Below are 12,546 nucleotides of genomic sequence, written 5' to 3' on the forward strand. Positions count from 1 at the left end.
GAGAGTACTTTGAAAAAGTGTAAATGTCTGGTTTCAGTTGGATGATTTTTGTGGGCAGAGCTAAAAACTTTTGGCATTCCCTATATTGCAAAGCTATATAGAAGGTATAACAATGATCACACTTGTATCATCTATCTTGGTAAACAATGAGTTTTGCTGAAGAATGGAAATAAAATGGTTCAAAGATCGAGATATGCTAACAAGCCTGTAAGAAGTTGATGTAAGACTTTTGGCAGAGAGATGTTTATTGATACACTGTTTAAAAATACAGCCATGTCACAAACGAAACTCATTCCAAAGTATTTTACTCCAATAAGTGACTAGTATATTGCAATAGACTCATATCCACTGGTACACATAAACGGAACTTCTATTAAACAGTCATGGGTCTATTGCTGACAAACTGCAAACATAGGAAAACTTTAAATCTGATAAATAATATTAACATAGTGATCTCTCCAGACTAAGATTTAAAATATATATATACAATGAAGGAAACAAAGTTTTCACTTTGTATTTTTATACACTCCTGGTGTGTAAAAATAATGTAATTTCTAATTACACTCTTAAATTATTGCATTAAATTTAACAAGCTAAAAACTTTCATTGGTCTGAAACTCTAAATCACATTTTTCACACTCTAGAAACTGTTCAATCTCATCACTAACTTCTGCCAGTTCACAGTCACTAATTTCACAGGAGTCAAAGAGACCACAGTCCTCATTTTGTGATGAACTTCGAAGCGGCATTCCACTATCTTCAAAAATACCTGAAAGATTAGTTTCACAAGTTGCACAAGCTTCTATTTCTACTAATTCCCTATCACTTATTTCACTAGAAAACAGTGTGTTGCAAGCATTATCAGTATATTCTACTTCTGCCAAATCAGTGTCACTAATTTCACAGTTGTCTAAAAGATCAGAATAATTTTCAATTCTTACACTTGTCTCGAATTCATTATCTTCAACACTGTTAATGTCCAAGGAAAAAAGGACTTCAGGGGGTAACTTCAGTTCTGAGGAGCGAAAATTCACACACTCTGGGTCGTGGCACTTTTGGTAATATGCACCACTTATGAGATCAACAACGTACATTACATTGTTACTTCGGTGTTCACGTTGAATGTTACTGCAGTACCTGTGCCCATTGATATCATACACTATTCGACTGCTTTGACTGAAGTACCACCATCTTCGTATAAAACCTGGCGCAACTAGTTCTGTAATGAAATTATCAACAACAGGATAGATGGATCTCGAGCTTGATGCCGAACCTGTACCTTCTGCACATGAACGCGTAGCTTTGCAAATTTCATTCTCCTCACCAAACTCTAGTATTTTCATACCATCTTTGTTCTCTACATATGTAACCAATGAATCCAAAAACATTGCTTCATCATCTGTCACGTCCAGTCCCTTATCTCTCTTTTGATGCTTATATCGATTTTCTTTACTAAGTATTAGTGGAGTATTCTTCTTATATTTAGTGGATAAATATAGTCTGAAATTCCTGTTCTTTGTATAAACACCTTCGTCACAAAATAAAGTTTGTTTACCTTTACTGTCTACTATAAATAAGTCACAAATATCCTGATCAGTAACACTACAATAAGAACACATTTCCTCCACATTGCTTTTCTTTGTAGAATTTGTTGATTCACCATTTATCACACTGTATCGTAAATGATTGCACACATTTCTCACAAAGTTCCCAACACAATAATTGTTTCTAAATGCAGCATTAGGTAGATTAAATATCAAATGCCTGCTAAATTTCTTGTCATTACTAGAGTCTAAATCAAGGATATGTTCTCTTGTACAGGTGATTTTAAAATACTTGTGCAAAAAGAACACAACGATCTTAGTAAAAATTTCAACCAATTTGACAGCAAATTTATTGGGATTTAAATGCCTATCATATTCAAGATCTAAATATAATTTGCAAACAGTTCCTTCTGGGATTACTTCATACGAACACCTTTCTTCTGGTTTCCTTCCAGCATGGTAGAACCAGAAAAATGATGGATGGGCAACAAGAAATAGTCTTTGCCCTGTCTGTTCAATTCTCTTTTCAAAAGCAAATGTCATTAAACCGCTTTTGCTATTTTTTGCAAAATTTAAAGCATCTTGCTGTTTACTAAACACTTTCCAAACTAAAGAGGGTCCAAAGAGGCCTGTCAATCTCCTAGGTATGGGGGTGTCTATAATTTCTTGTTGGATAGCTGTGATGTCTCTATCAATAGTGTGTCCTTTCTTCTCTTTAATTTGCTTTGTTCCATAAAATGTGCCAGCTGGGAAACCATCCAAAGTAGAATTCTCTCCCCTCATGTTTCTATTATTTTCCAAATCCGGAAGATCATCTACAGTACAAATGATATCCCCTTTTGATCCCTAAAGTATAAAAGAAAAAAGTCTTAGATCTTTAATCAAAATAAAAACTTCCAAATCACAAAGTGTAAATCCCTTCCATACTTAATCTTGCTTAAAATTTCGGAAATTAAAGTCTTTGCATGTAATGGATTTGATTGCAAATGCTATTAATATGCACAAGAAAAAGCATATTTCCAGCATGAAAAGTGGGTGGGTGGGTGAAGAACCTACTTTCAATTCACAAAACCAATATTTGACCAATTTTACACTTATGCAAAGCAGCACTGTCAAGGAGTTTTCCCTTAGTGTCCTAAAATATCTTCTCATGTCCATAAAGTATTATTTCGCATTTTTCTACTTTATGCACAGATAGGATAGTCAAGATTAAAAGTATAGCCTGAACTACGATGTGTCTATTGTTTGTTTGTTTATTAAAATTTAGAATGAATGCATGAGCACTTTAGGCTATTTGCACCCATCTTAAACAACCAGGTATTGAACCTGAGATTCCTTGCTTACAATACTCGAGGGGGGGAGGGGGCTAAAAATCATTCTTCACTGGATAAGCATGGCTGCCTGATCGTATGTAAGGAATAAATTCATATGAACTTAAAATGCCTAACCTTCATGCAGCAACAGCCTATCAAGGGGGTTAGTTCGTTTATATTTTCTAATGGAAGTTTCCTTTAATAATGCACAGAGGTTAAATTGCAATAAGTCCTTGCAATATACCAGATTCAAAAAATGGCAACAACATTTGCTGTTTTTTCACAAAAGTGGTTATATAAAATTACAATATAGGTACAAATGGTGGAATTTATTGAAAAAAATATTTTTCATCATGCAGAACTTGTTTTGCCTGAAACTTTTTCCTGGTGAAACAGGAATAAAAAACCTTAAACCTGACACCATTTTCAAATATGGCAGCAAAAGCTCAACTCTGTATTTTTGGATCTTTTAGTATGTTATACTGGGCAACATTCTGAACATCTCTGCAAAAATTCAGCTTTGTATGATTTTTCACCTATTTTATCTAATTTTAGTGGGTTAAATTGATTATGCAATCTGTGAAGCTTAGAGAACATAATTATGGCAACAGATCTATTAATTTTGGACATATTTGCTTCCAAAAAGTAAGTCGTGGAAATTACTGCCCTTAAGGCTTGGCATGACTTTTGGCCAATGCCAGAGCAGATTTTTTCTAAGCTTCATCTCCTTGCGAAAAGTAGTTATCGGTGTACTACATAGTGTAATTTGAGAGCAAGTAGAAATATCAACATTCAGTGTAACTACTGTTTTTTCTTTCTTCTTTTAATAATAATGGTAACATAAGGTAAAGTTCCCTGTGCACGAAGGGGATGTGCGGGTAGGGCCCAGACATTCTCAATCTCCCCTATTTTGGAGGTGATGAAATCAGCACTATGATCCAGCTGCCTTTACCCCTCCCCAGGTACCCATTGATCTGAGGATGGGTGAGCCCCGCTTTGCAGGGACAAGGCTGGAAAAAAACAGACCTTAGATCACCCACCCAGGGAATCGAACCTGTCTCTCCCACGTGGCAGTCAGATGCCCTACCAACTAGACCACCGCAGCTCTTCATTATTATTATTATGTTCAATTTCCATATACTCATGACTATCACAACTTATATATACTCAATCAATTACAGACTTACGACTTCTTGGTATGTGTAACCTGTCAGCATTTATGAACTCTAATATATTATCATTTTTATAGTAAAAATATTATTTTCTCATGGGTGTCCGGAAGGGGGAGCTACCCCATCCACCTCCGAAAATGAATGTCAACCTAAAATAACATTTTTCACACATATAATTTCATATCAGTCTCAGTAATTTAGGGGAATTATTAGGACACTTCAGGAAAATGATAAATTCAAACTGAATTAGTGTTTTTTTTCTTGAGGGTGCAACATCATTATAGTACAAAATATTCCTAGTCCCCCCCCCAAATCAGATTGCTTACCCCCCACCTAAAAAAAATCCTGATCCATGGTTTTTATCACGACCCTCACCTACAAAAAATCCTGATCCATGGTTTCTATCACATAAATCAGCATTGAAGTTTGGAACATTGTGCTGACTGCAATGCATATTAATAACAGTTTTTATACTGGTTGACAGAAATATTTATCAATCGTGGTTGAAGACTTTGTAATGATTTTCGCAAGTTGTAGAGGAGCATGAGGAATGCAGTTGCAACACTGGAAATTGTTGTGGAAGTAAGCTTGATGTTCAGAGAAAGTAATTTGTGCATTTTGAAGATGCACAAAGTACTAACTTGTCGGCAATCATGTTGCAAATCACCACTGTTCGAAGCGTTCTTTTCACATGAAAACATATACACATGCAGGATATGAGAGAAAGTATGGAAATACAGGAAAGCCTCTATTTTACATTTTCCAGGAGACATACTGAAATAAAACTTAAAATGCAGTAAAACGTAAACTCGGGGGGAAATATTCTAACACTTTGCTATGTTGTGACCATCAAGCTTGAGTGTATAATACAGGAAAATGTAAAATCCAGGAATGTAAAGTTTGGGTTCCACTGTACGTATAAAATCAAATGTAACTACACAAATAAATAGTAACATGGTAAGCACATAGTAGTGTAATTATGATTCTAAGAGAACCAAACCTATTCATATAAGCCTATAACAGCAAGATGTAAAACATTGTTCTGCACAAGATATCTTCTCAGTGCTTTTAGACAGGTATAGAATTCAAAACACATCTGTGTCATGATATCGGAATTGCACAATCGAAATGTGTACCTAATGATGCATCTGCAAGAAACCAGGAATATTAAATACCTCTAAATACCAGACTTCCCTTGATTGGAGCAGTTTTTCTATGTGCTTTACTCTGAAGAATGAGGTTGCATCATATATTATACTTTTTGCCACAGTATATATAGTGTCTATACCCATTACTCTTCTTGCTGAAAAGACAGTGCATGCCACGGTTGACAACCGAAAGCATTGCCACATCTTTTCTCCTTTCTTGTCTATTAGCAGCCAGGCTTCAGACACGAATGTTAAATAAAAGAGAGAGACTGCACCAAATCTTTCGCGACCCTCGAAAAGTGTTCAAGGAAACAAGGTAAGAACCTCCACCTGCACCACCCTCTCCCTGTCCTGTTTTATGGCCGAGAGTGCCAAGACACTTGGAAACTTCGAACTAACCTTCCTTTGTTGGTCTGCACTACACCCCTAGATTTATGGGTGTGGTTCTCTCTCGGATTGGAGAAATGAAGGTCGTTATGTCACGAGCTGGAAATATCACATCACAAAAATGCCAGCCAGCTCCCGGGTGACGAGAGGTCACCAAGGGGAGTCTGAAGAGAACAGGCAAGGTGAGTGGTTGGTCTAAGTGGTGTGACTCGTGAAGTGTGTACACACCGTCAACGGACCTCACAGTGCCGACGCGACCAGATGAGGTACAGTGATGACACTAGTAATTTAAGTATCAGTACTTAGTCGTTCAAATTCGGCTCAGGCATGTTCACCTCCTCACCTCTTCTGCCTATGCATAATAAATTGGTGAAATTGAGCATTAATCATTCTGCCTCCTGACATATGAATACATCCTCTCGCAGCTAAGCAGTTTAAGCCAGCGAACGGCCTAAACGTAACAGTTATACATTGACAAAGCGACTACACCACCATTGGAGAAAATAAATTGTCTGAGAAGTACAATTTCATAGTTAAAGTACACAAAAGTCAGATACTATTTCAAAGCTCCACCTATTTAAGCAGCAGTTCAGGATTATTACGTTCTCGGATATTTTGCATGGGAAACTTTATTGCACATAATTATGTAACCCTGATAGACACACACTAACAACACGTCATTGGCTCAAATGTGATCTACCTTATGGCAAAAAGGTGAGGAAGGGAGCTCCAAGACATTCCTAGTCTTAGGAAAGTAGAATACATTACATAACTTTAGCTAGAACTGTGTGCAACAAAAATGCAATTTCAGCCATCTTTGTGGAATAGACTGCAGAATATGGGCTGCTTAGGAGGAATGTGGTTCCTAATTTTATGGTAATGGTTTGAAGTTAGTAATCAGAAAAAGTAACTGTCAAGGTGCGGAAATGTGTAATTTTCGAAGAAAAAAAAAACTAGAAATACGAGTTCAGGTTAGGCACTTTTGAAATCGTAGCAACGAAGGAAAAAGTGACATGGTGCTGCACATTCCTAACAGGCCTAACGTAATCTTGTAGGCATTCCTCGTCGAAATAATGAAAGAAACTGTGCATAAACAATATGGACGCAAACAAATTGAGATTTAGGCCGAGAAATGCATTGCTTTTAGTAGCAGGAAAAACATTTTTACGCGCAAAAATATAATAGTAATCGGAAAAATAACATGGGAAAATGGAAGCAGAATGTACATACTTTCAGGGGATATAAATTTTGTTTGTCTATGTAGAGGAAAAAAGCAGCCCATGTTCTGCAGTGAGACCATAGAACCATATGTGCGAACATTTTGTTTGGATAGGCATGCATTTTGAAAGGCTATTTATTAAATGCTGAGAGAGTACAGTCATTGCTGTATGCAAAGGGTAATAACTTTCTGTAGCCCTAGGGCAGTCAAATTTCAATACATATAATATTAATAATAACTACTCCCTCTGTCCCATAACTATTGTCCAGTACACCTTTGTTTGTTGTCCCATAATAATTGGTAATCGGCTGGGCGGTATTTGTTGCTCGTTGCGATAAGGTCACGTTGTTCCTCTTCACAATCTTGAAGAGTGATCTACTGTGCCTCTCCTCATGCGTGTGCTTTCCATCTGCCTCTTCGTCTGTAATTCCTGTACTACAATTTTGGCATACCGGACTATAATTATGGGACAGAGGGAGTATTAATTATGGATGGTAAAACTTCGATAGCGTCCCAACACCTCTCACTCGTTTATTTAGTCATTTTTAACATTCGTACTTACCTATTCTGCATTGCGAAGGATTCTTCAAGGTGCTATTTTGCTTTTTTCACGAAAAAAGTTCAATTTTTGACATAAAGATTAATTATTAAACCATTGACATTAGCCCCAAAAACCATCCACGGGTAGCCCCACAAACCATCCACAGGTAGTCCCAAAAACCATTGATGTTAGCCCCACGAAACATCATGGGGACGTGGTATGCATACGAGGTTAAGTTAGGACTGTTAGGTTAGGTTCCATGAGCATATACGGACAACATTGGTTTTTCTCGATGAAAGAAAATACCAACAAGAACTTCTAAATGCTACAGAAACTCATTTCGGTAAGTAGTTTCTTGTGTAAAAATGAAGAAATCCTTTGGGACGCTATGGAAGTTTTACCACAATTTCAATATGTACACTTAGTGGCGTGCGCAGGATTTTCGAAAGGGAGGGGTTATGTATACTTTTCTTGGTAGTCAGCCCTCATTTTGTCATTTTCCTACCTTTGACGTTCTTTTTTTTTTTTTAAAGAATACTGGGCGACAGGTGGGTTATAACCCCCCTTGGGCACGCCACTTCTATTTTTATTTCCAAATCATTCAGGTTATTTATCTCTTGAAAATGTATACGATTATAATACTTAGATTATGAATAAAATGACTACTTGAACATAAAATCATTGTGTAGGGGGACCATCTATAAACCATAAGTTATCATTTTAAAAATGATTCAATTAATATATTATGATTTCAAACAAATTTTGATCCACTTATGCAATGCAATTAATGGAAAACCATTACTAATTCAGTAGGAGGGGTTCGGGCTCGTGAAATCCTTTCATTATTTACAGCTCTTAGTACAGTATACGTGGAACATAAATAATCGTTCAAAACAGCTTTCTACAATACTACATAAAATTGACTGATATTTTTCTTGTGACATTCGAATTACGAACACGTATCGTTAAAACCTCATATCACACCGTAACTAAAATTTCGGAACGAAGTTGTCAATGGATGCAATTTGTGTTTCAATATTACTAGTACAATGTTAAAGTTTCAAACGAACTGTCTATTAGTAAAATTTTGCAAGTTCATACTTACATACGAATGGTATCTTCAAAAAATCTTCTCACTAAAGTAATCACAAGAAAACTTCCTGCTCAGAAACTTCAAATAATGCAACAAACTTGTTTTTTGAAAGTCACGTGACAGAACGTTCCATCGCTGTTGCCAGTCATGTAGTTTTCAAGCACTTTCCAGAATCCGATATCACCAGCATTTTCTTTCTGGTGACACGCACGTGTCAGCAGTAAGAATAGACAAGCTTCAAATTTATTCCTGCCACGTAATTTGTCTGCTAAGAGGATGTTACAAATCTTAAGAACAGATTGAAACGAGAGAAATGCAAGTTTATGATTAGTGGGAATGAATGTACAGGTAATTTAGAACCTTTTTCTTTAGAAAGTATTTAGCGATATTATTTTAATGCTAACAGAACCTAACCTAACTACGAGAGCATTTAGGTTTATTATTAGAAGAACGCTAAGGGACATAATCTTAAAACATTTTTGTGAAAGTAATCGCTACAACTTCACAGTAAGTCTGCTGCCACGCGCATCTTTTTTGAGGTTCCAGCAGAAAAAGAACGTGGCAGCAGACACTACCTTTATTTTATTACAGCGAGTATGGATATGGAATATCCGGAAAGTTCAAAAGGTTTATTCTGTTGCTTCATTGATTGATTGAGTTTGTGTTTTAAGTCCACTTTATGCACAGTGAGGCTAATCGGGACGGGACCTACTGTTTAAATTGGAATCCGAACCACTATGTGCCTCCACCGGGTATCGAACCCGGGACCCCTTGATTACAAGGCGACGACGGGCTTATTCTGTTGCAAAGAACGAAGAGGTAAACAATGCCTGCAATTCTAATTCTGTCGACGGAGTGGCTTACCTATGAAGGGTTGGTGGAGGCGGAATCTTAATGCTATTACCCGTTTGAAGGGAAGACGTTGTCTCTGCTAAATTTGATTCTTGTATATACAGGGTGTCCTATAAAAATGCATGCACACGTTACCAGAAACATCAAAATCAAGTGTCCATTGCATTTTGAAGCATTGGAATTGTAAGATAAACAATTTCCGGAATTTCGCTTCTAGCGTCGGCTCTATGGACGCTGTGCCGTCTCCCTATTTAGGGGGAGAGATGGAAATTACTCAACATTTTCGAACGCATGTTGATTGATTCATTTGCTTTATTTTACTTAGCTTTTTTTGCACTTTTGGCTAATGGCGAAGATGGGGATGAGTGATGGTATGATGAAATTGATGAACGGACATCACAAACATCCATGCCCAGGCCGGGACCCCTGGCGTCGTAGCGCGATGTACAGTCAACGGCAAAGATAATGATAGGCAAATTGTCCACCGCTATTTTCATTACCTTTTTATTCTGCATTCTGTGTTACTTTAAGGAATGAAACTATGTTAGTTCGAAGCAGGCATTGTTCTCTGTATATTGACGTCTTTATTTCAATTCATTATCATCACATTGTGTAATTCAGACCAAATGAAAATGGTGGTGGACAATTCGCCTACTGTTTCTTTCGCCGTTGGGTGTACCAACCACTCCGCCACGGGGACCGGCATAATTATCGCATGTTCTTAAAATGCTCTTTGGTTCTCATTATTACATGTAAACGTGAAGTATATAAAAAGAAAGGGGGGTTAAGGAGGAGGCCCTTCTATAAAAACTATCCCATAATACAACAGAGGGAAACAAAGGACTTTTCCAAACGCCGCTTGTTAATGATAGTAGTAACAATGGATGTATTGTTTTGTAATTCGAGTATGTCACACCTTCATGTGTACTAATGAACAAAATAGACAACTGAAATATGTAGGAGTTTTCAAAAAATGATTGATTGATTGATTTGGTTTATTTTACTTCGCTTTTCTGCCACTTTTGGCAAATCGCAAAGATGAGGATGAGTGATGATATGATGAAATTGATGGAGACACTCACAAAGAACATTCATGTTCAGGGCGGGATTCGAACTCGGGACCCATGGTGTCGTAGCACGCGGTTATAACTACTCCGCCACGGAGGTCGACAGTTTTCAAGAAATGACACTTAATTGCTAACTACTTGGTGCACCTTTCCACTACAGCCAGTGGAAAAAAATTCCCGTCCGTCCACCAAAGTTAATAACAATGACAATAATAAATTGACAAAAAGTAGTAGTATTGATACTATTATAAACCCGAGAAAGTACGAGCCCCCCTCAAGCAGATTTGCTATACTTAAAACAGGCTCAACATGCCCATATGAGCTTTTTGCTCAAGTGTGGAACCCTTGCCTAATCCAAGATTTTTGTAAAAATGCCCTCATGGATTCCATGAGAAAGTACGAACCCCCTCAGATTGATTTGTCTATACTTACAAAAGGCACTTCTGTGAGATTGTTGTCCATAAACCTGTCAAAAATATGCCCCTCTTGGGCCATACTTAAAACTAGGCTATACCCACCTATATACACCTACACCCACCCACACCCACCCACGCATATTCACTTCCGGTCCACTTCCGGTCCACTTCCGGTTCACTTCCGGTCCACTTCCGGTCCACTTCCGGTCCACTTCCGGTTTGCCTACTTCCGGTCCACTTGTGGCCAAGTTGTGGCCTATTTCTGATATTTTTATCCAGCATAGAGTTTTGATTTGAACCCCAAGAAATTTTTATATAATATAGATACCTGAACATGCAAACATATTTTGAAAGAAGAAATATTGCAAGATATATAAAATCAGACCACCTGTTGGATTGTTTTAGGGAAAAATTTGAAAATCTATCAGAGTATGATTTTTTTAAAGTGCAAAATGAAACAGAGGCAAGATGGGTACTTGACAGTGATGTTGGGTTTGGGTATGTGAGCATAGAATTGGGTTCTGAATATGATGAATTTGAATCCAATACATACTGGCATAGAATTGATGCATACCTGTTGCATTGTTATTGGGGAAAATATGTTGCTTTTTTTACAAAAAGTACTTCAAGTTTAGAAAAATTTAGGTTTTACAAATTTTTTCATGATCATAGAATTTATACAAACAGCAGGTGGCCTGTTGATGACATAACATGGGACACAACAATTTCCATACTTGATGAGGCAGGAAAATTGGATGTAAATTCTTTTAATGAGTTGATTATGTACCTGCTTAAAAACAATATCAATTCTGGCTCATTCAATACAAGATGGACTTAAATAATTACACAAAATATTTTTTTTGTAGATGGAACCTCCACCAGATTATAAGTTAAGTCCATGGATTCTGTCACACCTATTCTAATACAATTAATATCACAAGTACTATTACAAGGCACGCACCGCATAAAATCATAATTCCAAGCGATGGCATGGATTCCACGATTCCATATCATACATACTGCAATTGGAGCTTCAGCAGTTCGGGACTGTGCAATATATTGTCTACAAATGTAGGATTGTACGGGTTGCAAACAAAACTCCCAAAGCTTATGTATTTCAGGTTTCTTAAATTTGAAACAGAATCCAAACTGTCTGGAAGTTCATAAAAGTGAAGCTATTCTACAAGCTGGTCTTTCTCAGCTTCTGCATGATATATTTGAGCAAGAGGTGATGTGTTTATAATATTTGTTGGTATAGAGGTTTGTTCTGAATCTTATCAATTATGAACAGCTCTGCTGCATGTTGTGATGATGAATATCTAGTCCCTAAACCTAACAGAGCTGTGCAGTGATGTTGTTATTGGGAACAGGATTCAAATCCTACACAGATTTATGGAAGAATTAATTTTTGCTATGAAATTATATCTAGATCCCTGTGCAATAATGCTGTTATTGGGAACAGGATTCAAATCCTACACAGATACAGATTCTTGCTGAGCTTAATAGGTGATTGTCATGGAAGATACTCAATATTTCTGCTGTTATTAGGTACAAAATTCAATTATACAGACACAGATATAATATCTAGATGCATACAGAACTATAAATCTATACTCAATATCCCTATACCTGACAGCTGTGCGGTGATGCTGTTATTGGGAACAAGATTCAAATCCTACACAGAAACAGATTTTTGCTGGGCTTAGAACTATTATGGATAGGTGATTGCCATGAAATAATATCCCTATACCTGACAGAGCTGTGCAGTGATGCTGTTATTGGGAAACAATTTTA

General features: G+C 37.0%; 3 protein-coding genes across 3 annotated transcripts in view; 1 reads left to right on the plus strand and 2 right to left on the minus strand.

Moving 5' to 3' along the window:
* The window catches only part of LOC145998877 (uncharacterized), a 163,920-nt gene that overhangs the window by 117,201 nt on the left and 34,173 nt on the right, over positions 1-12,546 (minus strand). The gene's annotated exons all lie outside the window — the stretch shown is intronic.
* The window catches only part of NANS (N-acetylneuraminic acid synthase), an 82,742-nt gene that overhangs the window by 14,073 nt on the left and 56,123 nt on the right, over positions 1-12,546 (plus strand). The window lies entirely within an intron of this gene.
* Positions 243-8,527, minus strand: LOC145998883 (DNA-directed primase/polymerase protein-like). The gene is made up of 2 exons (XM_083135591.1): positions 8,430-8,527; positions 243-2,390 (listed from the first exon to the last, which is right to left on the minus strand). The coding sequence occupies exon 2, from the start codon at positions 2,325-2,327 to the stop codon at positions 594-596; it is 1,734 nt and encodes a 577-aa protein (XP_082991717.1). The 5' UTR covers positions 2,328-2,390; positions 8,430-8,527; the 3' UTR covers positions 243-593.

Source organism: Lepisma saccharinum, chromosome 1 (genome assembly GCF_977018435.1).
Source record: "Lepisma saccharinum chromosome 1, izLepSacc3.1, whole genome shotgun sequence".
Taxonomy (NCBI): Eukaryota; Metazoa; Arthropoda; class Insecta; order Zygentoma; family Lepismatidae; genus Lepisma; species Lepisma saccharinum.

Bases quoted from the DNA above. Each gene is read 5' to 3' on its own strand.
- LOC145998883 (XM_083135591.1), bottom strand. From the start codon at position 2,327: ATGAGGGGAGAGAATTCTACTTTGGATGGTTTCCCAGCTGGCACATTT.